The 24,831-nt window shown below is 37.0% G+C and overlaps 1 protein-coding gene across 6 annotated transcripts; it reads left to right on the forward strand.

Annotated features, from left to right (window-relative positions):
• Positions 1-40: 40 nt before the first annotated feature.
• Positions 41-22,730, forward strand: LOC148661283 (kinesin-like protein KIF20B). 6 transcript variants are annotated; one of them, XM_088634752.1, is made up of 35 exons: positions 41-145; positions 1,657-1,771; positions 2,338-2,427; positions 2,568-2,687; positions 2,830-2,968; positions 3,070-3,254; positions 3,330-3,393; positions 3,589-3,795; positions 3,927-4,038; positions 4,404-4,475; positions 4,562-4,708; positions 5,406-5,568; positions 5,844-6,122; positions 6,341-6,480; positions 6,574-6,703; positions 6,810-7,014; positions 7,294-7,349; positions 7,729-7,848; positions 8,413-8,566; positions 10,714-11,929; positions 12,209-12,347; positions 12,656-12,778; positions 14,498-14,561; positions 14,656-14,781; positions 15,118-15,248; positions 15,507-15,662; positions 16,027-16,203; positions 16,588-16,737; positions 16,886-16,990; positions 19,198-19,407; positions 19,991-20,059; positions 20,862-20,927; positions 21,114-21,258; positions 21,459-21,595; positions 22,388-22,730. In XM_088634752.1, exons 2-35 carry the CDS (start codon positions 1,658-1,660, stop codon positions 22,469-22,471), a joined length of 5,595 nt encoding a protein of 1,864 aa, XP_088490878.1. In that variant the 5' UTR covers positions 41-145; position 1,657; the 3' UTR covers positions 22,472-22,730. The 6 variants fall into 6 exon arrangements, with proteins under 6 accessions (XP_088490878.1, XP_088490879.1, XP_088490880.1 ...); XM_088634753.1 differs by having other exon boundaries at positions 5,844-6,101; XM_088634754.1 differs by having other exon boundaries at positions 5,844-6,098.
• The last annotated feature ends 2,101 nt before the right edge of the window (positions 22,731-24,831 follow it).

Raw genomic sequence — 24,831 nt, forward strand, 5'->3', positions numbered from 1 at the left:
GCCAGTTCCGCTTCCTTTCCCATGACCCTCTACGCTAGTGACGCCTGATTGGTTGATTTTAAAAATAAGAACCGCGATTATTTATGAAGAACGGAGTGCTGTGGTTTGGATAAAAGGTTTCAGGGGGGAAAAAATCATTGTCTGTGTAAGTTTGGTGATATTTCTGGTTGTATTTCAGAAAGTATTCATGTTTGTCCATAAATGGTTGTTGCTATGATTTGCGACTTCTTAAATTGTTTGCACTTATTTTTTTCCGTTCCAAGTAATAACAACGTGAGGTAATCCGAAGTAGTTAAGTTCTAACCCCTAAAAAACCAATAGGGTTTATACAACGCAATTACGGTTTTAGTTTCAAGTTTTTTTTAAATGTAAAAGTGGTTTAGGAGATTGCGGTGTATAGGTGTTTCTGGGGCGATGCAATTTATTGGTATTGTTTATCATGCGAGCTGCTGTTCTGGCTGATTGTCAAGTGTCATTTTGTCTGGTGTTTTCCTGCTTGATTTAATAAATTCTTTAATAGTTAAAGATGTATCGGTCATTCAATTCCATGAAAACTAGGTCCTAGTTAGATGGGTGGGATATTTGCCAAGTTTAGATTTACTGTACTCCTTGTGTTTGATTTAAGGGCGTGTATAGAAAAAAAAAGTAAATTAATCTGTAAACCAGATTCTGGGACTCGGAAAATCTGACATCTAATGGAGAAAATAGGAGAACACCTCCTTCCTATGAGCAGTAAAGTTCTCTACTGTCTGCCTAAACAGGTCCAAAATCAATAACATTATTCAGAGTTACAGGTGAAGCAGAAACGTGTAATGCAATCACAGAGAGATAATTAATATAAAACTTTAAAAAGCTATAAGAAACAAGTGTAAACATTTGGGAAAATATTAGATTATTTATTTTCACTAATAATAATAATCAATGAGTATTTTGCATAGATTTACTGTAGATCTGCAGGAGGCTACACATGAAAGAATGTGTATGTTAATACAGATTTGTCTTTATGAAGACTTGGAGAAATATCAATATCCAAAATATCAAATAAAATTGCGCAGAATTTATGAGTATTTAACAAATTGTAGAATTTAAATATTGAAGTTATGTCCAACTTTACGGAGCCTTCGTAATGCCTCATTTAGAATATTGTTTAGTTTAGTCAGCATACCAAAGAAAGATTCTTGACCTCGAGTTCAAAGCACACCTGTGAGAATAATTCCTGTTCACAGGGAATTGTCATATGCAGAGAGGTTAAAGGAGTACAATTTCTTAATGCTAGAACAAGAGATTGGTTAATTCATATGTTGCCCTAAAAGTTAGTCCAAGGGAGTACTTCAGATAAATGTTATTAAATATTATGACCCAATACCCTTTTTTGATAACGGGAACATGGGGTCATAATTGGAAACTAAAAGAGAATTATTTTAGGATGGAGAATAGTAATTGTGTTGGCATTACACAAAATGTTGTGGATATCACTCTTGGGCATCCCAGCCATATATTTGAAACCAAAACGTTGGGCTCCATCGGTTAGGTAAAATTTCACATTCACAGAGTTACCAAATACGAAAAGAGAGAGAGTCTCCACTATTTTGCAACCTTATAATTTTGTCTAATTTTGAAACTAATGTCTGTTTTTTGCACTGCATATTTTTATAGCATGATGGAATCCTGCTTTAATGACAGATTGGAAAAAATAGAAGCTGTGAGTATAGAGGATTTGAAAAAAGATCTTTCTGGAGAGTTTTTGTCCATGTCTTCTGTTACGTCTGAGGTAAGCTGCTTTTAAAAAAACTGATTTAATTCATTTTAAATCATTGTTGACCTAAAGTTTAAGAAGGTGTTAAGCAGCATATAATGTTATATGATGCATCTCTATCACATGCTAAGCATGGTTTATCAGTAATTGTCACGTTAGCTAAACAGCCCTGTGCCCCAGCGTAGGGGTAACAGACAAGTTAGCCCTGTAACGTAGCCTTTTTCTAAACAGATTTGCAATCAAAAGTAGTATATTACGTTTTTACAGAAATGGGAGGACGTGATTGTTCAAAATTTCTACATTTAAATATAGTGCCATATATTTCATAGCATAATAAGCTTCCTTTGGTGATGTGTAAGCTGTTTGTTTTTTGCTGGTAACTGCACTTTTTAAAAAAAATTTTGGTTTCCAGTGCATTCGATTACTTGTTTATACCTTTTGATTGTGTATATTTTGGCATTCATTTGTAGTTGAGGTTTTATGCCTTTTGAGGATCTCTGAAAGCTCAGAGTGTCCTCCACTCAGGAAGTTCCACTGGTGCGTTAAGCGCCGTTCTTAAAATGTGCATATATGCCTTCCAGGAGTCCAGCTTACAGGAGAGAGAACACTTGCAGGTTTACCTTCGTATCAGACCTTTCACACAAGCTGAAATGGACAGCGACGAATCACAGGTAAGTGGTTAAAAGGCAGAGCGAGGGGTGTCCAGTTCTTAACATGAGGGTCTCAAAATGTGAGCAGTAACCTTCTGTAACGTGTCAAATCTTGTAATTCTAGATTTAATTTCTCTTCTCTTCTTTCTTTAAACGTGCAGGAGTGCGTTAGCATTGAGAATCCAGATAAGGTGTTCCTCAAGGCCCCAAGGAGCTCTTTATCATCTCGGCTCAGTGATAAGTCACTTCCTCAAACAGCCCAGCGGTTTCAGTTTTCACAGGTGAGTTGTCGAACCCAGATCTAGCAGATTATCCCATGAAAGATTCTCATCTAGATGTAAGGGATGTGACCAGAAATTAATGTTTCATGATTATTTTTTATACTGTCGTGCTCATTGTTTTTTCTATGTTCACTTTCTTCAGGTTTATGGTCCAGAAGCAACACAGAAGGAGGTTTTTGATGGCACAGTCAAGTCTTTAGTTAAAGACTTTCTTCAAGGGGGAAACTCCCTTGTTTTTACTTATGGAGTAACCAATGCTGGAAAGACCTTCACCTTTTTAGGTGTGATTTTCTACATTCTTTTGTGCTATTTCTGTTATTACAAACCATCCATGGTTGCAAATGTAGCTTAGTAACTAATAATAAGATTTTTGTTTTTATAGGGCCCGAAAACAATAGTGGCCTTCTGCCAAGATCTTTGAATATGATATTCAACAACATTCAAGATAAAATCTATACAGAAATGGACATTAAACCACAGAGATGCAGAGAATACATGAGGCTGAACAAAGAGCAACTCACGAAGGAAATCGCAAACAAAAAGACCATTCTGCGATTAGCAAAAGAGGTAATCTTTTGAAATTACGACCTTTTCGTATTCCCTGTGCTTCATACTGTTACTTATCTAAATTTATCTATGCAGTGTGATTTACAGAAAAGCATGATTGCTCAATTGAATTCGACCAGCAAGTCAGCCATACTTGAAGGTATGTATTCACGTTCAACATTTTAGGTCTATTAAAGGATTTTTTTATATATATATATAAGTCAAACAAGGGTTTTGCCCAATACTACTTCTTGAAGAAGCTAGCTAACGTGGAATATTTGCCAATCAACTCAACACTTGCATTTGTTGTTGAAATCGTTTTTTCCTCTTGGGTTTGTATTCTGTTTTTTCACAGGCACTGCTGTGAACAATACAGAAGAATTGGATTCAGAAAGCTTCACTTTGGATATGAACAGTCACTCCAAATACTCGGTCTGGGTGTCTTTTTGTGAAATCTATAATGAAAACATTTATGACTTGCTTGAAACGATCCCAAATAATTCCATGAAGAGAAGTACTCTTCGGCTCTCACAAGATGTGAAAGGGAATCCTTTTGTAAAAGGTATTTCTGTTTTCTTTTTCTTTGGGCTTCACTGTACTGGTGGGGATGTTGGACAAGAACTCTTTAAGGTGTATATGTGATAGGATTTATGAACTGACATCTTAAAGACCTGAGTCTTTCTACGTTTTTAGATCTCAAGTGGGTTCAGGTGAGTGATGCAGATGAGGCATATAAAGTTCTAAAATTGGGGAAGAAACACCAGAGCTTTTCCTGCACAAAGCTGAATCATCTGTCCAGCAGAAGGTAATGCTATTTAAAAAAAACGTAATTCTAACTGCTTGTTTTTTTTCTTCATGACATTGCATTATTTCCTTCCACATTCTGTTATGTAGAGTGTTTGCTAATGGAAAAATTATACACAATTTTGGGAATCTTCACTAGTATGTGATTCTGGACTCGTAACCGAAACTTGTGGGTTCAGATGCTTGGTGGGACACTGCTTTTATCTTTTAAGACGAGTGCAGTTGGAGTAAATACTAGCCATGGAAATGGATCTAAATAAGTATTTCTTTAGATGAAATCAGCCAATTAATGGTAATAATGGAAATGTTGTTTTTGGAACACTCTTATAAGGGACTGAACTCTTCCAATTGTTTTTGTCTTTAAAGCCACAGCATTTTCTCCATCAGAATCTTACGGATTGAAGATCTTGGTATACCTCGTGTACAAAATATCAGCGAGTAAGTGTCGCTTTTGCTACTGATTTTTTTTTTTTGCTTTCTTGATTTTTAAATGCAAAGTTTGACCTTCTTTTTTTTCTTTTTAGGTTGTCATTGTGTGATCTAGCTGGATCGGAAAGATGTGCCAAAACCCAGAACAAAGGAGAGCGCTTAAAAGAAGCAGGAAACATTAATAGCTCCTTGCTGATCTTGGGCAAATGTCTCAAAGCACTGAGACACAACCAGCAGTCAAAGTAAGAAGCTAAGTTTTATCATTCGTAACTAGTACTTGGTATACTTTTGGGTAGTTATGATCATTTGTGTACATTTAAAGTGTTTTCAGTAATTTGTTTCCTTTGTTTTGTGTTTTTTCCCCCTTGTATATCTGTAAAGGTACTTACTTGCTTATAAGCTAAAACATTTGATTGGTGCTACTCTAGGACTTCTGAGGATGCTTCATTTATTTTCAATTTAACCACAAGGTGGCAACAGCATACTGCATAGACGGGAGATAATTTTGAGAGATTCTTGAAAACTGGAGAATGTTTGGCCCTAATATTACCATTAACATTGATTCTCTAAATAGAAAAAACAATTGCAAAACCTTTCTTTTAGCATTTTTCTAGAAAAGTTAATGTATAAAATACTCATAAAAATGAGCCTGGAGAGCTATGTTGGTTTGCAAGCTGCAAGGGACCAAGTAAAGGTTATTTCTATGCTTAAAAGCAAGAAATCCACTGTTCTTCAGGGGTGTTGAGGTATGAATGGCAAAGGGGTGGGTAGGTAAGAACTGCAAAAGAGAATAGGTAGAATCGCTGAACAGGGAAACTGAAGAGACTGAAATCTGGATCACAGTTTCCAGGGGAAGAGTGTAAAGGAAAAATGTGTAAATGAAAGAGTAGAAACATTACTAAATTGTCTCTCATGGTGTGTACTGTGCATTGTTTTCAGGCTGCTACAGCACGTACCCTTCAGGGAGAGCAAGTTGACCCATTACCTTCAAGGTTTTTTCTGTGGCCGAGGAAAAGCTTGTATGATTGTGAACATTAACCAGTGTGCTTCAATGTTTGATGAAACATTGAATGTACTGAAGTTTTCTGCACTTGCTCAGAAGGTAAACATTTATCTGACAACGTATCGCCTCCCATAATAATTTTAAGTTCTAGAAACTGAGTATGTTACATGTTCTTACAAAAATGGTATTATGTTTACAGAAAGAAATGCCTCTAATTATCTTTGTTTTTCTTTAAGACTGAGTTTGATATTGATCTCTGCCATTACATTAGCAGCATTAAGTAACCTTGTTCACAGACGGGGCTTTACTTTTCTCATGAAAAGTTAATTACAGTTTCATCTGCTCGTTGACTCTCTTTATTTCCATCTCTGCAGGTGGTGGTTCTCAGTACAACAAAGCTCGCTCCTGTTGTTCCAAAGAAGTCAGCCAGAGAGGTGTCATTCATTATTAATAATGCAGACAAAATGAGGTTTTGGAGAAAGAGAAGGAGCTCCTTAATTGGCTGGGATACAAGTTTAGAGGATGTGCAAGAAAACGATGATGGTGAGGAGAAGGAAGAAGAAGAAAGCATGGAAGAAACTATGGAGGACATCATCCAGGAGGAGGAGGAGGAAGAAGAAGAAGAAGTTGTTGTAAGTAAAGAATCTTATGAGGTAAGTTTCTTTTCCTTGCCTCAGAACCAGTGGAAAATTATATAAAGATTATTTTTTTAGCAGTGTAATTTTCCATTTCTTACTATATTTTAAAATTTTATAATTGTGACTTCCCATTATTTCTAGATATTAAGACAGGCAAATGGTCTCTGCAAGATTAGTGATTTGTTATAAAATGCAGTTTTTCAAAATTATTTTCATGATTTTGCAACTTTCAGAGGCTGCTTTCAGTTATAGAAGAGCTAAAGAAGAAAATAGTTGAAGAAAGATCAGAAAAACTATTGTTGGAATCAAGAATTCGTGAAGACGTTTCCCAGGAATTCATGCAATTATACTCGCAAATGGAAAGCGATTTCAGGTAGTGATGTCTCAATCCCCATTTAGTACCCTGTCATTATTTTTGCACAGTTTTTTTTAACAGGCGTATTTGTTTAACCCTTAATTTCTGTAGTGAACGCCTTGAGAATGAGAGAGAGATCATTGAGGAGAGAGCAGAGACACGAATGGAAATACTAAAAAACTTGGTGTGCAAAAAAACCGATCAACACAATGTTGCAAGTGAAGATGCAAAACAGCCACAGGTAGTGGAACTTTGAAATGTGTTAAAATCGACATATTTAGAGTATGTGGAACCCCTCTTGTGAATGTCAAAGAAAAATACTAATATTTCTGCTTTTTTTTTTTTAGGAAGACCAAATTGTTGTTCTTGATGGAATAATTGGTTGTATGCAAGATGATCTTGTTAGCATAAAGAAAGATGCAGAAGCTGCACAAAATTGTCTCGTTGCTTTGCCGGATCTTCAGGAAAAGATTACTCAGCTTGAGATAAAGGTAGCTAAGCTATCAGAAGAGAAGAATAAAACCGAAGAGCTCCTTAGTCTGAAAACCAAAGGTATTTTTTTGTTTGTCTTCTTGTGAATTCTACTTGCAGTTTTCTGAACACAAGGAGGCCACTTGACCCATCTAGCTCGTTTGGTAGTGAATCTCATCCAACTGTTCCTTGAAGGAAATCAAAATTTCAGCTTTGCCTTTTGATTGGCTCGTTTGTTCCATGCTTCCTCAGCCCTTTGTGTAAAGTGCCTCCTGTTTTGCCCTTAAGTGCACTTCCTCATAGCTGCATAGCTGAATTGACTACAATGCCACAGTTGGGGGTCTCTGCTTGCTGTTTCAGAAGTGGAAGCCTACTTCAGCAATCAAACAAATGACCAGCTGGAAGAAGCCAAAAGGGTAAGATGTTTTTATTTGATGTTGTGCATATATAGTTAACAGGAATCTGTATGGTTAATATGAAAATCTATAAGAATGATTTTTTTAAAAAAGTTTTCCAATGCAGAAAAATGTCATTCTGTGGCAAAAACATTGCAAACGTGAATGTGATAATTAAGCATTTGATTTATAAGATTACAAAAGAGACCATTGTCTCCATGTTTTGTCTCAAGACTGTTAATGGGGAAAAGGTAAAGTGGTCTCTCAAGGCATTGTGATGCTTTGTTGTAGCCGTGTTAAAAAAATGAGCGCAAATAAACTGTTGTAACATTTCTAAAACTTGTAGCCAAGCTATTCTTAAATACGTTTTGCTAATTTAAGACATTTCCTTTTGCTTTAGAGCCTAGAGTGTCAGAATGAAAAACTACAGGGTCTTATGGAGATCTGTCAGGAAAAGGATGAGATGATCTCTAAACTACAGACTGCATTAGACCACTGGGAAGAAACGGTTGCAAAGAACGTAAGTCATTATTTTTGTAAAATTAATGTAATTTGGGTGATGGATTATGATTTTTTCTAAAGTGAGGCTTTTGGGAAGGTTCTTGATAAATTAACATAATATTTTATGATAGCATTTATGTTCATTTTTATTGTATAATGATTTTGTCATCCTGACATATTTCAACAAAAATAAATCCAAGCTTTGACAAAACTAAGTGATATTAAACAGGAGTGAATGCAATATCGTGGTGCCTCATCAGTGTTTAATCAATGGGATTTAAATGCATGATGCCCATTTACCTGTTTATGCATGTAATCAATCAGTCTTGACGTTTTGTCAGGAAAAGCTAGCCGGACTATTAATTCGATGGATCATAATAGATTACAAAATATCTAAATGTACTTCTGCAATCTTTTTATTACAGAATTTCTTTAAGACTAAGATCTGTATCTAAGATGCATATTTCAACACTTCATAGTATTAAGACATTGTAGTATGCAAATCATTTTATTGTTGGTTGTGTTAAAACATGTTGACTCAATTAGCAAACATCTTATCACTTATCAATGGTTTTTTTAATAGAAAACCTCAACTGACGCTATCAAAGAAGAGATCTTGAACTTGAAAATTAACTGCACCTGCTCCGGCGCCAACAATCCAAGCTCTGGGAATGAGAGCAGAAAGAGACCTTGTGCTGCCTTTCCTGATCCGGAGGGACAGCCGCCTCTCAAGAAAGGTACAGGCTCTGCACTAAATGATGCTAAAACTCAGCCACAGTTTGTAGGGCATAAGGCAGGGAACAGAAAGAATGGCACCACAGGGCGAACATTTCGTGTCTTGAAGAAAAGATTATCAGTATTTCGGTAGTTCAATATATTAATAACGATGGATATTTTTTTTTTCACTGCTTTTTAAACTTCTGTATTGATATGGTTGTCGTGTTATAACTCCTAATAAAATGCACTTTATGGTTTGGTGTGTGTGTTGAAGCCAGCAGTAAGGTATTCCCAAGCCTTGAGCTCAAGACACACGTGGTTGGTGAAGTTTTAAGAAGGGAGGGATTTTATTCTCCTGTTCTTGAGAGCCACAGGTTTCACTGTATAGGGGGGCTGCGACCTTGAAAGCTTTATCAGCTCTGGTCTACAGCCATGGCCTTTGAAACCCCAAATTAAGCCAAAATGTGGAGTTTCAAATAGCTCTCAAGGACTGGTACAAGGATAGCTGTTGTGACTGTTCAGTTCCAGCCACAGGACTGGGAGGGGTACCTTTCAGACTTGTTACAGAAGACGTTGGTATTTGAGGAGCAAGAGGCTGAAACGTCCTTGTTACAGAACAAATCAAAGCACGGTTTCTATCAATCACAATGTAATTGAACATTTAACGAAAGGGAATATCTTGTTTGTTTGATTTGGTCAATGGGATGTCTGCGTTTTCCATTAATGCTGTAATTAAGCATTTATCCCCATTGTAAAAACAGTGTTTTATGTTTTTAATTTATTTACCCTCTGTTCATGGAATGTCTATACTCATTGCAATATTTTTAATGTAAATAGCTGATGCCTTTGTTAATTTCAAATTTGTGTTTTTGAAAGACTAACTTTAAAACCACTGGTTGGCTATGTCATGCATCGTGAAGTTTGTAAGGTTTAACATGCCCGGTTCCCGTTCAAGATGGAAATATTTTTCAAATAAATTTAAAGGTTTTATTGCAAAAAAATGTTTCCTTGTCTTCATATCCACTGTTTTTGTGCCAAAAAGTTACATATGTTTTGGAATCCAAATTGAAACCATTGATTTTTGCTAGAAACGCTACTTTCTTAAGAATAATGCCAATGGAGCTGGCATTTACCTGTGATGTTGCTCTGTATGTAGTGCTTGAGATAGGACAGCTGCCATTCTGCAGGATTTCTAGGTCTTTTTAAACTCCAGACACTTAAAAATCTAGAGGTTGTTTAATATTTCTAAGCATAAACAAACAAGCTGACTTTCACACTCGGAAATGAGCTGGAATGAATGCCTAAAGACACACACCAGCTGTCCATAAATACCCCAGAGATGATTTAAGACCAGTTGGAGTTGTGGACTGCAAAGATTTGCAAAAGTTAAATGGTCATAATAAAGAAACTGACAATGGTGATTTTCATTTTCCCCTTTGCAATAAAACTTTTGAAAATAGTCAATAATATTGACTATTTCTCTTGGGGATGATGTCCTTCACAGTACGTCCTCTACTCCTAAATGACCATATGGTAGATTTAAGTAGCTTTCCTAGTGGGTGACCTTACAGGCAGAAATTCCTCTTGCCATGTGTATGAAGGCATCTGACTAAGCTAAAATTTCTATTGACAGGATATAGAAAGTGAAACTTTTATGGCTTAAAAGATTTTGTGCAAATGTACAAATTTCTAACTTTAAGCAGACTGTACGTTACTGCTACTTAATCAAAAGCTGTGGCATTACAGCTTTCGTACGTTAATAGTTTTTCACAGCTTTCACTGTAATTCACACTGTAAAGAAGCTCGTTTTCCCATAAAACATATGGACTTTTTTTACTTTAAGGTGTCTGAAGTTTTGAACTAATATGCTTTTCCAAAGTTTTGTTTCCTTTTAATAAAGGTAGAATTTTATTTCAAGCACAATTGTAACTGCTCTGAATTTAATTTTGTAGGAATATACAAGAGGATACAAGTCTCATTTTCCTCTTTCGTTAATGATCAGTACGGTAGTTTATGCTGAAATGTATTTTTTAAACATGAATGAGTAGACCTGAATCAAGACTGCTATTCCATAATGTTGAGGGCCTATATAAAAAGGTTTAGAAGCTGACCAAATTGAACTTTTCTGCAACAGAACCCTTCACCAGCCTGCCTCTCTCCTCTTTAGGTCCTCTTCCAGAGGAAAATCATTGCGTCGCAACTCCTAAAATGGATGAGCTCCAGGCAGAACTTAATCTGAAGGAAATGGAGGTGGAAAAACTTAAATTAAAAGTGGACGAACTGCAGCAGCAGTTAGGAAGCCTTAGGAGGCACTTCCAGGAGGAAATAAAGCTGAAAGATGAGGTAACCGAGAAGATAAAAGATCAACTTTTGTGCTCTGAACAAAAGGTCAAAGAGTTAAGTGATAATCTGCAGCAGCAGGTCAGCTCTTATGAAGCCACTGTGACGGCTTGGCAAGAACAAAGAGACGAAAACCAGAAGATCGCTGCGCAAAAAGAGAAGGTGGCAAATGAGATGAGCGATCTCCGGCAAGAAGCCACACAAAAAGAGGTCCTCCTTAAAAACATGGAGGACGCAGTGCGAGCGCAAACGGAGAAGTTTGAAAAGGTTTCTGCAGAATTGAGTGCCACTAAAGATCTCTTGAGGAAACTAGAAGTCGATTTCAATGAGAAATTACAGCTGGTGGAATCCCTCACGAATCAAACAGAGCGCCTTAAACACGAACTGGAAGCATCGCAGGTTTTGGCAGCAAAAAGGGACAGTGGCCATTTCCGTGATACAATCGGTGCTTTGCGTGCAGAATGTGAGAAAGTGGTTAAGGAGACGGCACTCAAGAGCCAGCAGATTGTGGATCTCGAGCAGGAGGTCCGTACATTCAAACGGCAAATTGCTGAGCAAGACCAGCTGTCCAGTCAGTTGAAACGAGAGCTTGATGGCGTTAACAGTGCCAATGCTAAATTCAATTCAAAGGGAGATCTTGTGAACCAGTTGAGAGACCAACTTGAAAGCGCTTCAAAACAGCTTGAATCTGAAAGACAGCACGTCGCTGAGATACAGCAGAGGTATTCTGCACTTGAGGCCACTTCTGTTAATCTCAGAGGAGAAATAAGAGATCTTGAGGAGCAGTTGCAGGTTTCAAAATCCAATGTTGACAAAGTAGTTGCATTGGAGCAACAGCTGTCAGGGAAAGAGTCCTTGATTGCAGAGTTGCAAAGCAGTTTAGAGGAAGCTCAAAGTAAACTCAAAGGTGCCACGTCAAGTCTCTCTCTTCAAGCAGCCAAACTGAAGGAGGCTGAGCAAAGCATGGAAATCCTTAGATTGGCCAAAGAAACAATTGCAGAAAAGGACACACAATTGGGAAAGAGCGAGCAAGAATTACTCAGGTAAGATGCAGTTGTTTTGAACTTTAAAGTTGAGGATAAAATATGTCATAATTTACAGTCGCTAGTGAAGTCTTAAGCGGGCAATAAGTATTTCTGACTGTTTTATAACGGTGACAGAGCATAATGCTGAATTCTTCAGTAGAAAACAAGAAATGAGTTTCTAATGCAGTTTAGTGACTGGATTTCTGACCTTGCTGAGAAATAAGCACTGAATGTCAAAGTGTCTTTATAGCCTTCTTAGTTTCAATACGCAAATTTAAATGTTTCTCTTCTTAACAGGTTAAAGGAAGAGATGAGTGACAAATTGCTAACAATCAAGAGTTTAAATCTGGACTTAGGGAGAAAAGAGGAGGATGCATCGGATTTGAAAGAGAAGGTGGCTGATGCCAAAAAACAAATACAGCAGGTGGAAAAAGAGGTAGGTGTGCTTTAGCTGTTCTATGACCATTGCTTTCATCTTCATGCCTTAACCTAAACACCTAAACAGGTTTCCTCTAAAGGCGTTACACCTCTAATTCAGAAACTATGTACTTTTGGCTCAGCTTGGTTTAGCTTGTGAATGCTTCAGTATATAATGTTATTTACTGAAATTATAAAAACGAAGGTGTTTAAAAATGAAGGATATCCAAGAGAAATATTTTTAGATTTAAAACACTGCATTTCCTCTTGCTCTCTTGTGATACATATATAATGGCTATAGAGAAGGAACTTTTTTTCTCCTTACAGATTTCTACACTGCGTGAAGAAAATAGAACCCTGAAACAAAAATTGAGTGAAATGGAGAAGAGCAAAAACCAAATGATGAATGATCTGAAAAGCAGGGATCAGACAATTCAATTTTTTAAGAGTGTAAGTGTCAATCCTTTTGCTCTACACATAGGATAGTGCCAATTGTCCTTTGTTTCTTCCATTACATAAGAAATGGGAATGACAAGAGAAGGCCATTTAGTTCATCAGGGTTCAACTTTTACCTGTAAACTGAGAGAATCCATCGCACATACTTGATAGTTTTCACCTCCAGTCCCTGTTATTTGAATACGTCCCATCTCTCTGAAAAAACCTTTCTAATATTGGTGCATATTGTCTTCTAACCAGTTTATCATCCAGTGCTCTAGTCACTGTAATTGAAATAAATACTGGAACCAATCTACTGTACCTCATTGACTGCCTTAACATTTTAAAGCCCCCAATCGAATGCCTTTTGAGATGTCTTGCAGCGAGACAGAATAGATCGTGTTCCTCCAGCCTGTCCTCGTAACACACCTTCATGCCCAAAGCTGTTTGTTTGGCATTCCTCCAGTTCCACTTGATCCCTTTGTAAAGTGGCAGCCAGCGCTGTATTCAGTTCTCCAACTCTCATCAAACATATACAGTTTCAGCATAACCTCTCTTGATCTGTAGGCTGCATTAATTTGCAGTAAAACAAGATTCCTATTGTCTTTTTGAGCAATGAATTACCAATATGCTGAGAGTGGCGATTCGCCCCCCTTTTCCACACCACTATGTACCCGGCAATACTGCATCTCCTGTGATATAATTATGCCCAGTGCTGTATTTCATTCTCTTACAAAAATTTGATATTTGCTGAACTTAAATTTGCCATGTCAGCTCATATTCTAATCTTCCTGTAATTACTTAACTGCATTGTGTTGGCCATCCCCCAAAGCTGTATATCATCATCAGTAAATTTGACTAATATGTTACTGACTCCTTGATCAATATCATTTATCAAAATGAGGTTCAGCACTGGGTGCAGTGAGATACCGCTTGTCCCAACCTAGATACTTAATTTTATTCTATGTCCTATTCTTAAGTCAGTTTTGAATACATCTGCCTGTAAGCTTTGTGTGAGGAACTTTGTCTAAGGCTTGCTGAAAATCCAGATACACAAAAATGACTAGAAGCAATAAAAATGACTGTGCTTTTTGTGGCTTCTTTTTTTAAACTCTGGATTTGTTAAACTCAAGAATTCAAGTTTACTGTCTCCAATAATATCATTAAGTTGCCAAATTTAAATGTATTTTTTATTTTAATAATTTAATCATGAACACTGAATGGTTAAAAATGATACAAAATATACCCAGAAGGTAACCAATAACTTCTTCTAATTTGGGATTAAGCTAAGAGGCAATCTCTGTAGCATAAACAACTAATAACTCAGTTTCTGCTATTTCAGAGTCTCCTGTGGATATGTTTGTATTATTTGTAGAACTGCATATTTGTGACAGCTTTATTAGAAAAGACATTATTGAAGTTTCTATTTAAAGATCCATTCTTTGATCCACAATTTCAGTGCCTTGGTGTTTAATTGACCTGGTTTAGAATTTTAGTACGTCTCAGGTTTGACGACATTGTGATCACTGGTTCCACCACCGTAGTATTGTAAATTCTCTCCTGATCATTTTTTGAAAACTGTGTTTGAAAAGCAATCTTACGCCATCCTGTAACCCTTCTTCTCGATTATCAGTGTACCTCCTATTCCTTACTCCTCTACTTCTTTATACAAAGATGCATTGGTGCTATTTTGTAGAAGTGTTGCTCTTATTTTACCTAACTGTTTGTTTACAGGAACAGTCTAATGCCACAGTGAAGTTTGATCAAAACCTGGAGCTTTACCAGAAGGCTTGCAAAGGTAATCTTTTTTTCCTATATATTAAGAAACGTGATTCAGCTCATTCAAGTTTTTTTTAAGGTGATTTTGAGATTTCTTTCAATTGTCTTATTAGATCTTCAGGCACGGCAACAGATTATTGAAGATATGCGTCTGGCACTGACTGAGCAGGAAGAGACTCAGGCAGAGCAAGATCGGGTCCTTGAAGCTAAAATGGAGGAGATTGAATCTTTAACTTCAGGTGGATTATTATGACAGTTACCATTTTAGTTTTGTGTATAACAGTTTTGTTAACATTTTACATTTGTGGTTGGCAGGGGGCGATTAGTTCTTTAGATTTTGTGTTCTCTTGTGGTTTGATTCTGTGTGGAGTTTGTGTGTTCTTACGGCGTCTGCGTCATTTTTCTCCAGGAGCCTCCCACATTCCAAATACCTCAGGCTCGGTTAACTGCAGTCTTGAAATTGAAAATGTCCCTAGGTGTATGCGTATGTGTGTGCCCATACCAGGAATAAGTAGGCTGAATTGGTAATTGAGTTTACTGTTGTGTAATTATTTTATCACTCTTTTGAACTTTAGAAGTGGAAAACATGAAAAATAAATTAAACCAGAATAAATTGGATGGGATGGCTGCCCAAAACCTGGACGAACACAACAGTGATGCTGAGCTTGCAAGACAGGAAGTTACAAAGCTAAAAGAAACCTTTCAGGTACGAGTTTGAATGAAATGTGCATGTGTAGGATTACTGATGGAGAGCAGTCTGCCATTTCAGTATTAACGTGTATCTATCTATAGAAGTTTAGACAGGTCATTTTTTTAGGGAGAAACTTTAATAGAAACTGCATAAATAAATACATGTCTTTTCTAGTAATTATTTCTGCAGTGGAAAGGGACCTTTTTATGTGATGTCCATTTATGATTTGAGTTTTAGTAGGCACTGTTTTCTTCTTATTTCTGATTTTCCCAGATTGCAAATGAGAAATACCAGGCCGACAGAAAGAAGTGGCAGGAAGACAAATTCATGTTAATCAAACAAGCAAAGGAAGCTGAGGAGAGAAGAAATCATGATGTAAAAAGATTTGCTGAGGACCGGGAGCGCTATACCAAACAGCAGATGGAAATGGTAGCTGGTTGTGTTCTCCTATCGGAGTGACAGACGTACTTTAGCTTGTACTGTTCTTTAATGGCTCATTGTCGCAGATCATGGGAAGTGGAGCCTCTCACTTATTTTCTGCAAAAAATGTATGACATAGTTGCCATGAGTTTATCTGTCTAGTACGAAATGCCTGCAAAACAAAGTCAGTTGGTTTTGAATTTTTTATTTTTGCTTTACTATTAGAATATGTTTTAGATTTAAGCTAAAACCTACCTGTGTTGAAACAATGGCTTTGACTTCTTTGTGAATGTACAGTAGTGCACAAAATCTTTTTTTTTTTGCTGTGGAGAGGGGTACAAAAAACAATGGAAAAAGTTTTTTTGCTTTACAGGAAAGCCTCAGGAAACAGCTGGCTGAGAAGGATAATGACCTTGAAAGGTGGAGGAAAGAGAGGGATGATTTGGTTGAAGCTCTCGATGTCCAGCTGAGAAACCTCATCCTCAGTAATCAACAGAAAGACAACGAGCTGGAGAAGCTCAGAGCAGATGCCACCTTTATGGCAGGCAAGGTTGGTGTAGCTTTTTACACTGTAGTGAGGCAGCCAGCTGGTGCCTTCAGTTAAGTCTTAGTCTGAGGTGGTTGAAACTCAAGCCTATTCAAATTGACCATATTGAAAATTATGTGTCAATGTAGTGCAAGAGCAAAACAACTCGAGAGGGTATAGTGTTGTAAAGCGTTAAGGTTACTTTATTTAAGTCTTCTATGTTGAATTTCTTATATAATCAGCAAAATTGGTTAAATAGGCCAAATGTCTCCTCTCTTACATAAGCTGAACGTTCTCATCTTCTTTGGATTTTGTCCTTGCAGTTACGTTTAGTTGGCACACCAACAGTAAGCAGCATGCTCATTAGTCCTTTAAAGAATCTTACATGTATTTCTGTACATAACACAGGCCAGCAATGGTACAAATATTGAAGACCTTCAGCGCATCTTGACTGACAAGGAGTCCGAAATTTCTAAACTTAAAGAACAGTTAAGAATTTTAACAGAACCGAACTCAAAGCTTCAACCTGCAGAAACTGACAGAAAATTACAGAAACTGGTAAGATGGTAATAAAAGTAGTTTCAGTTTTTAATTGTCCCAATAATCCATGGTGATGTATTGGATGCTGGCCTAAAATGAGTTTAAAATAATTTTTGAACCTGCAGGAGACAATTCTCAAACCTCTTTTTTATTTTTATCATAACAGGAAGAAGTAAAGAGTGCTAACAAGACTAATTCCATGCTTTTCCAGGATGGGAATAATCTGAAAAGTAGCAATAAATATAATACTAGTAGCTCAGAAGAAAGCGAGGTAAGTGAGTGGTGCATCGGAGATATTTACTTCTGGTTTTCCTTTTTTATAAAACAGTATAGTGTTTTACAACAGGTGAAAATGTTATAATAGTTTAAAATTATTGCTTACACTTATATAGCGCTTTTCTGGACAATCCACTCAAAGCGTTTTCCAGGGAATGGGGACTCCCCTACTCCACCACCAATGTGCAGCATCTACCTGGATGATGCGATGGCAGCCATAGTGCGCCAGAACGCTCACCACACATCAGCTATCAGTGGAGGAGAGCAGAGTAATGAAGCCATTTCAAAGATAAGATAAGATCACTTTATTAGCCACATACAGAAACGCCCTGGGATTTTTAATGACCTGACCACAGAGTCAGGACCTCGGTGTTACGTCTTATCCGAAGGACGGCGCCTTTTTACAGTATAGTGTCCACCTCACTGTACTGGGGCATTAGGACCCACATAGACCACAGGGTGAGCGCCCCCAGCTGGCCCCACTAACACCTCTTCCAGCAGCAACCTTTGTTTTTCCTAGGAGGTCTCCCATCCAGGTTCTGACCAGGCTCACACCCAGTTAGCTCCAGTTGGTTGCTAGTTGTGAGTTGAAGGGTGAAGTAATTTTACTAATATATGCAATACTTTAATTGTATAATACCAACCTGTTTCCCTGTGCATATATCTGCTATCTCATTTAAAACATCAAGACGTGGTTTGGGCCCACCTTGCTTGCTTGGCTGCTGCAATTTGAATTTAGTGAGGCTAGATTGTATAGGCCACGATTGGAATTTAGCCAGTACACTGGGGTTAAACACCTTATACTCTTACCAATAGAGTAATGTTGTTTTCAATGACCAAGATTTTAAGACCTCAGTTTAACAAGGTTTCCCAGTGCTTCTCTTACATCTCCCTTTCTAACAAGAGCTTTCCCTTGTTTCTGTTCTGACAAACTGAATAACAACAAGGCCACCATTCACCATTATCAACTCTTTCAGTCTGGTTATTTCATGATTCCAGCTGGTCTGTCAGAAATTTGTCAATATTCTGATCTTGTCCTTGCTACATGCAGATCTGATGTATACCACCTGTAGCATGATAATGGAGATCTGACTTTATTGATTCACAAAGATTTGGAAGCACTTCCACCATTTCAAATTAAGAGATGATCATTTAATTTCTTGCACTGTAATTTCTTTCCAATAAAATGTAAAATCAAGGCCTAAAGTACTTATCAACTGACATTCCACTCTCTAATATGAAGTGTAGGATATAAAGGTGAGTGGAAGCAGTATTTCAGCTATGTAAATTTGCATTTTCATTTTGAAAGAAATCCCAGTGCAGTCCAACAGAGATTAGCCTTTTACATTAGCATGATAATTGTAGAATGTAAGTTGAACTCTGGGTAAATCTTTGCTTTATGTGGAAAAGGTAGGATTGAACTCTAGTGCTTTTGAATTTTATTAAAAGTGCTTATACATTTTTTTATTATTAATGTAATTTAAGGGTTTTTTTTTACTTGCAATATTAACTGTATTTGATTATACAGTCTGTTTACAAACATGAATTTTGCAATGTCGTTTTTATTGTCTCATTTGAAGAGTCCATGATCGTTAACCCAGAAGCTGATGACCTGAATGTGGGTGTTTGTTTCAATTCACATAACCGAGAGTCAGATAAATATGGACTTTAATGCTACATGATCAGTTATTTGTCATTTTACAGTCAGAACATCATTAATATCCAATTATAGTAGAGGCCATTCATCTGCTAACATAAAAGAATCACATCCTTCTAATGAGTATTTGTAGTAGCTGTTAATCCTAATTTTGTTTTACTGCACAGTACTTTTAGTCTGAACCTTAATCTGCAAGGTTGGCTGAGTTTCAGTAATTGAATCCCCTCACTCTCCCCTCCTCTCCAGAACAACCTTCTTAAGATTCTTTAACACCTGTTTACAGTCCTGAGAGAAGCACCTTGGAGAACCCAGGCTGAGTAGAAACTTGCTGCCTTGTAGTTGCTGTGTGGGAGCTCTAGATGAGTATAGTGCATTGTTTACTGTTTCTGTCAGAAACCACACTGCTGTAGTACAGCTGTTGACTAAAAATAGTCAAGGGCTGCAAACTTATGGTTGTAAAGGAAATCGTGCTCTTGAAAAACTGGGTTCCTCTCCAATAAATGTATTTTTTTTTTTAATCTGTTATTTTGGGATTTGATTTACAGGCTTTGGGGAACAACCAATCTGTGCTGGACTCTTCTGGAATTTCCTCTGAGAGTGGGAGAACTAGCAGGTTTCCAAAACCTGAACTCGAGATTCAGTTCACCCCTCTTCGTCCTAATAAGATGGAAGTGAAAATGCAGGGTGAAGATTCTGCAGTGACAGTCAAACTAGGCAAATCAGCAAGGAAAAGGAAGAGCAATGAGATGGAAATGGTAATGTTTTAAAAATGGAAGTCTTAATTTGCACCATTAAAATCTGTTTTTACTTTTCAGATTGTTGTTAAAAAGTAACTTACTGGAATCCATCCCTGCTGACATGTCCCGTCTTTTCAAACATCACCTGTAGCTTAAAGGAAATTGATACTATTTAGGCACAGAACAGTTTGAACGAATTTAAGATTTTGACACCACCAAAAAATCAGGAAGCCAAAGAATAGCGTGTGTGTGTGTGTGTGTGTGTGTGTGTGTGTGTGTGTGTGTGTGTGTGTGTGTGTGTGTGTGTGTGTGTGTGTGTGTGTGTGTGTGTGTGTTTTATTCAACCATTACTCAAGATGCAATCTAAAAGTAAAAAATGATCTCCATTGTGCTTTAGAACAAGTGAGGTTCTGTCTCATCAAACCAATCGTTAAAGCTTTCATTTCAGTTTAGCTGTAATGTTCATTTCAACATTTAGAAATCGCTGTGTCACGTTGCATTCCTGAACAAAGCTTTGACTCGCTGCGCCAGTTAATTGTGTAAAATGATGTGTAAGATGCAAGTTCTTATTAATGTCCTTACTTGCCCCTTTCTTTTTAAGAGTGATATACTTTCAGGCTGGTGGAAAAATAAAACTAACCTGAAAGCAACACATGAAATCGTTTTTCAGGTATTCCCTAACGTCAGAATTGGTTTTCCTCCATGCTTGTAATGCCTTTAGCAAATAGATAGTTCCCCCTCTCTTGGGGGTGGGTGGTTCTCAAAAAGTCATTGGCCACATCCTTTTCTCTAAAGAGAAAGGTTTGGGGACATTATGACAAGCAAGCAATACATGGGCATATGTGCAAATCCTAACTTTATCTAGGTTTTTTTCTGCATTCTAAGAGGTTTGAGTGAAATTACATTTATTTGAACCCCCATCATTTGTCTGTTCATTCTGTCTTCCCAGTTTTATTTAAAGGTTGGTATTAACCCCGTCATTATTCTACACCTTTTTTGGCAAGCCAAATTTAAGATAGTTTTAGAGGAGTTTTTATCATGCCAGTTGGAAATTAGATTGTTTTAAATGACACCACCCTCATTCATATTGAGGGTTGTGCTTCTCTAGTGTGAAGAACAACAGTTTTCAATTTTGTTTTTGTAAAAAGTTTTGTTAAAGCATTCTTGAAGGATTCATGATTTGTTTTTTAAACATTTGTGGTTTATCAACTATTTAAATAAAACATGCCATTCATCTCTGTAGATTTATACTCAATCTGGATTCCGTAGTAGAGAGAAGGGAATATCCTTTTGCTTTCCCATTTTCTTTTAAAAACAGCCCTAACACCATTTCACAAGTCATTATCCGCATGTGAATATACAGTACCTGTATCATTCGTAATTCAGATAATGCAGTTGGTTTAATAAATTTAGTTTGCTACATCTTCTAACTAAGGCCTTACTCTTAGAACATGAATTGTCTTTGTTTTCAGGACCTTGTGGAAAGTGAAAACAGGAAAAACAGCAGAACAAGAACAATTGCCAGAAATGTGAAAGAGGTTGGTCTCCATTTTGAACTTTTACCAAACTCAGTATACTCCCAGCTGTGTTGCCTGTGGACACCGAAAAGCACTACAGGCTTTGGGGGAACATTATTTCTAAATCGGTAAACACGCAAGGGAAGAAGCATTTATTGTGTTTTTTTGGATTTTACTCATTTGTCTATTTTTTGTCTTATTGCTCAGCAATCACCAGCTGCAAACAGAAATGTAGCTTCTTTAAAGCAGCAAGTGTCCAGCTCCAGCCTCAAATCTGCAAATAAAAAAGATGGACCCTTACAGAAGATTGGAGACTTTATCCAGAGCTCCCCCACCTTTCTCCAAAACAAAGGTTTGATATTTTGGGATTTGTTGTAGGCTCTTGAGCTGTGTTTAAGCAAGGTAAAAGTTATTTTTTAGCTGTACATTTATTTTTCTTGAAAGCATTAGCTAGAAAAGCTCATCAGTGGAGCTTTTACATGGATTAATACTGTTATTGTTTTTGTAACAATTAGTTTGAAACTATATTTCTATTTTTTTTTCCTTCCATAGCTAAAAAACTCATTGGAACCTTGAGTTCTAGATCTCCAGAGCCAGAATTAGGACCTCTCGACAGCAAACCAAAAAGGTCGAAAAGAAAACTATATAAAACTGAGATTTCATCTCCTTTAGATATCCCTTCTCACCCAGTAAGTAGTATTTTAACATTTCTTAGTTTTTTTTGCATTTAGAAAACTTTCTACATTTAAAAAAAGATTTTGAAGAGATCAGTTAAAATAAATGTGTAATATCTTGATCTATGTGTGTTTTTTGTGAACGAGCCAGAATAATGTTCATCTGTAAGTTGAAATTGAATTCTATTTATGTACTGCATCATGAAATCTACTATTTAGCTTCCCTGATTTTATAAATCAGCGGTGCAAAACTAATGTGGAAAGATTAGACTGGAGTTAAGTTGTAATTATCTGAATACCTAAAACGCATCTGAGGCAGTAATGTGATCAGGGTATTCTGTCCATGAACAGGAAGGTTAAGGGTTCACGTTCCAGGTGAGACACTGGTAAGGGACCATTGAGCAATGTATTTTCTCCAAACTGCTCCAGTAAAATACCCAGCTATGTGAATGAGTTAAAATGGAAGTTGCTGTGGATAAAAGTGTCAGCCAAATTAATAAAAATTAGTCATCAGTAATGTTACCTATTATACAGATATGATTCTAATTGACATAATAAAAATGAAATAATGATCACTATTGTATTAATCACTGATGTAAATTTAAATAATCACTAGTGAGTACAAGAGATAGACTTTTCCAGCTTAAGCGCATTTAAGGTCTACATGTGCAAAGATCTTAATTTCAGTGTAAATTACTGTTGTGTTAGAGGAGGACTTTGTCTATTGATTAGTGTCTCTACTGAATCATTTATAGAAGAGAACAGACTGCATCAGAAAAGACGATTCTAATTTCTGTCACATTACAGATTGTAGGACTTGATCGCGATGAAAAGGAAAGTGACCATCTGATCATCAAGAGAAGACTGCGGCCAAGAACAGCCAAGAGATGAAGTCACCCGACCCATTTTATAGATACATCTCGGATTTTCTTATTTGGTCTATGTAGAACTTATTTGTATAGCTTAAATTACTTTGTTTCCTTTTTTTTGTAAAAGGAGTAATCCGTACCAGCTACAACTAAATAGGGTTTTTGAATCACATGTATATATTGTAGGCAACAATCAGCATGGCATGTTCATCTTCAGTTTTTGTGCATTGCAACAGTGGTGAAAAAAGTACAAAATCAATAAAGTACATGCTAAGAGAAAATCATTTTATGTAATTTTTCATTTTATTTAAAAACATTACCACCATAAAAACTAGAAAACACAAATACTGCGTAACACAACCAAGTCATCCCACTATTCATGCAAATAGTCTTAATGTCCCCAAATAATTTTACAACAGGCGAAAGCAATAAGCCCCATGACAAAATAAACTGCATGTGGACAAAACATCAGTGATAAGCAATTTTTGAGTTTTATAATGAAAACCCTGTCAAGTATAAATACGGATAACAAACACCCTTTTGCAGTCAGTGCACTGTGGGACACAATGCCTTATTGTTACTCACGATTATACCCATATCTCCTCCCAGCCTTAGGAGCTCAATCTCAGTTCAATCTTTAAGTTTAAAAATATCCTTCTGCCTCTAGTATTTATCACTGTGACCCAATCCCGTTACTGCCTATGCTATTGCGAAGCTACTGCACTAGTTTGATTCTCTTAATTCTGGGCAATAAATCAGGATATGCTTAGCAAGGGCATTCATCTCCTTCAACATCTCTCAGCTTGCACTACAAAGATGCCTTCAATAACAATTGTGACACAATAAAATCTTTCTTAATGAGTTCATTGATTAACTATTAATCGGTTAATTGATTAGTAGCTTCATGGCTTGATCACTATAAGCAGTGATTTCTCCATAAATTGTTTTAATCATCAAACTAAAAACTGTACCTTTCCACATGGTGAGTACAGCCCTAAGAAAAAAGAATAGACTCCAGCTTGGTAATATAAGGCATTGTGTGATGTATTATAGGACTTTTTTCAATACCAATCAAACTGAAGAGGGCTGTGTTTCCAGCTTTTTATTGCCCCAGTTGGGCAGTTATTTTTCCCAGCATGTTCTTCAGTCTCAGAGAGGATTTCTCAGTAGGTGTTCACATCTCTGCAATTCGGAAACAATCCAGACTGAAAGGAGAGACTGCCCAGGAGAAAATCGCTGTGCCTCCTAAATACGCTGGGAGAGGAATGCGTTTGCATGAGTGAGAAATCTTTTTGTGCTATACAGTACAAGGCAACGTGCACTGCAAGCATTGTATTGAGTTGCTGCTTTCCAGGGATAATGCTGACATCACATCAAGTGCAAAGATCCCTTGGCAACCTTCCGACTTCATTGTTAGACTGGCATCCAGCAGCTATCTCACCTGACAAGCTTGCACAGCAGTTGGTATTGTCTACCACATACTGTAGAAACATAAGACCTTGATGGGCATGATGGCATTTCTGCCTACTGTAGCCAGCTCAGCCGCCTCAGTTTTCATATTGCTGTGTCATTGGTAAGAGACATCGAGATTCTGACCACAATAACCAAATTCCCATGGGGAAAAAAAAAGGAAATTGGCACAATGTTTTTTTAAATTAAAAGATGAGCAGTTCATAAATTTGGTATGTATCATAAACACTTGTAGCCAGATACAAGTGTTTCAGCCTGTTTCTGTAATTGTTTGTTCCCACACTGTTCTGCTCTCCTCTTGTATTTACAGTTTGCTGTACTGAGAGCTTATAGTGGCCTCTTGTCATTGCCAAATAAGAAAGGATACAAACGAGCAGAGGCCATTCTGCCCATCTAGCTTGTTTGGTTGTTCGTAGTGAATTGATCCAAGGATCTCATCCAGCTGTTTCTTGAAAGAGACTTGATTGCAGTAATGTGGCTGGGTATCCTTTTAAGTTAGAAACTTTGTGGCCTGATTCCTATAACCGTTTTGACAAAAAAGTACCTCCTGTTCTTGGCTTTAAACGGACTTCCACATAGTTTCTTCTTGTGCCCTCTGGTTTGTGTTTCACTGTTCATTTTGAAGAAATCCATTGGGTTCCCTTTATCAGTGCCTTTGAGGAGTTTAAATATTGGTATCAAGTCCTCTCCTCTAATATCCTCTATTCAAGACTACAATGGTTCAGTTTTTTCAGCTTATCAGTGTAGAACATTCCCTCAAGCCCAGGAATGTATCAGGTTTCTCTTTTCTGAACTAGTTACAATATTGTTTTATAACTTGTGAGAAAAATGAACATTGTAAATGAGGCCATACAAGTGCATTACACACTTCTAACATCCTTTGATTTAAAGTCTAAATTATTAACTATACAC

Source organism: Lepisosteus platostomus, chromosome 6 (assembly GCF_059453375.1).
Source record: "Lepisosteus platostomus isolate fLepPlt1 chromosome 6, fLepPlt1.hap1, whole genome shotgun sequence".
Classification (NCBI taxonomy): Eukaryota; Metazoa; Chordata; class Actinopteri; order Semionotiformes; family Lepisosteidae; genus Lepisosteus; species Lepisosteus platostomus.

Excerpts from the sequence above, each read along its gene's own strand:
- LOC148661283 (XM_088634752.1), top strand. The coding sequence starts at position 1,658 with ATGATGGAATCCTGCTTTAATGACAGATTGGAAAAAATAGAAGCTGTG. Across the intron at positions 7,015-7,293 it reads CCTTAGTCTGAAAACCAAAG|AAGTGGAAGCCTACTTCAGC; the intron begins GTATTTTTTTGT and ends TTGCTGTTTCAG. Across the intron at positions 16,738-16,885 it reads ACAGAAAATTACAGAAACTG|GAAGAAGTAAAGAGTGCTAA; the intron begins GTAAGATGGTAA and ends TTATCATAACAG.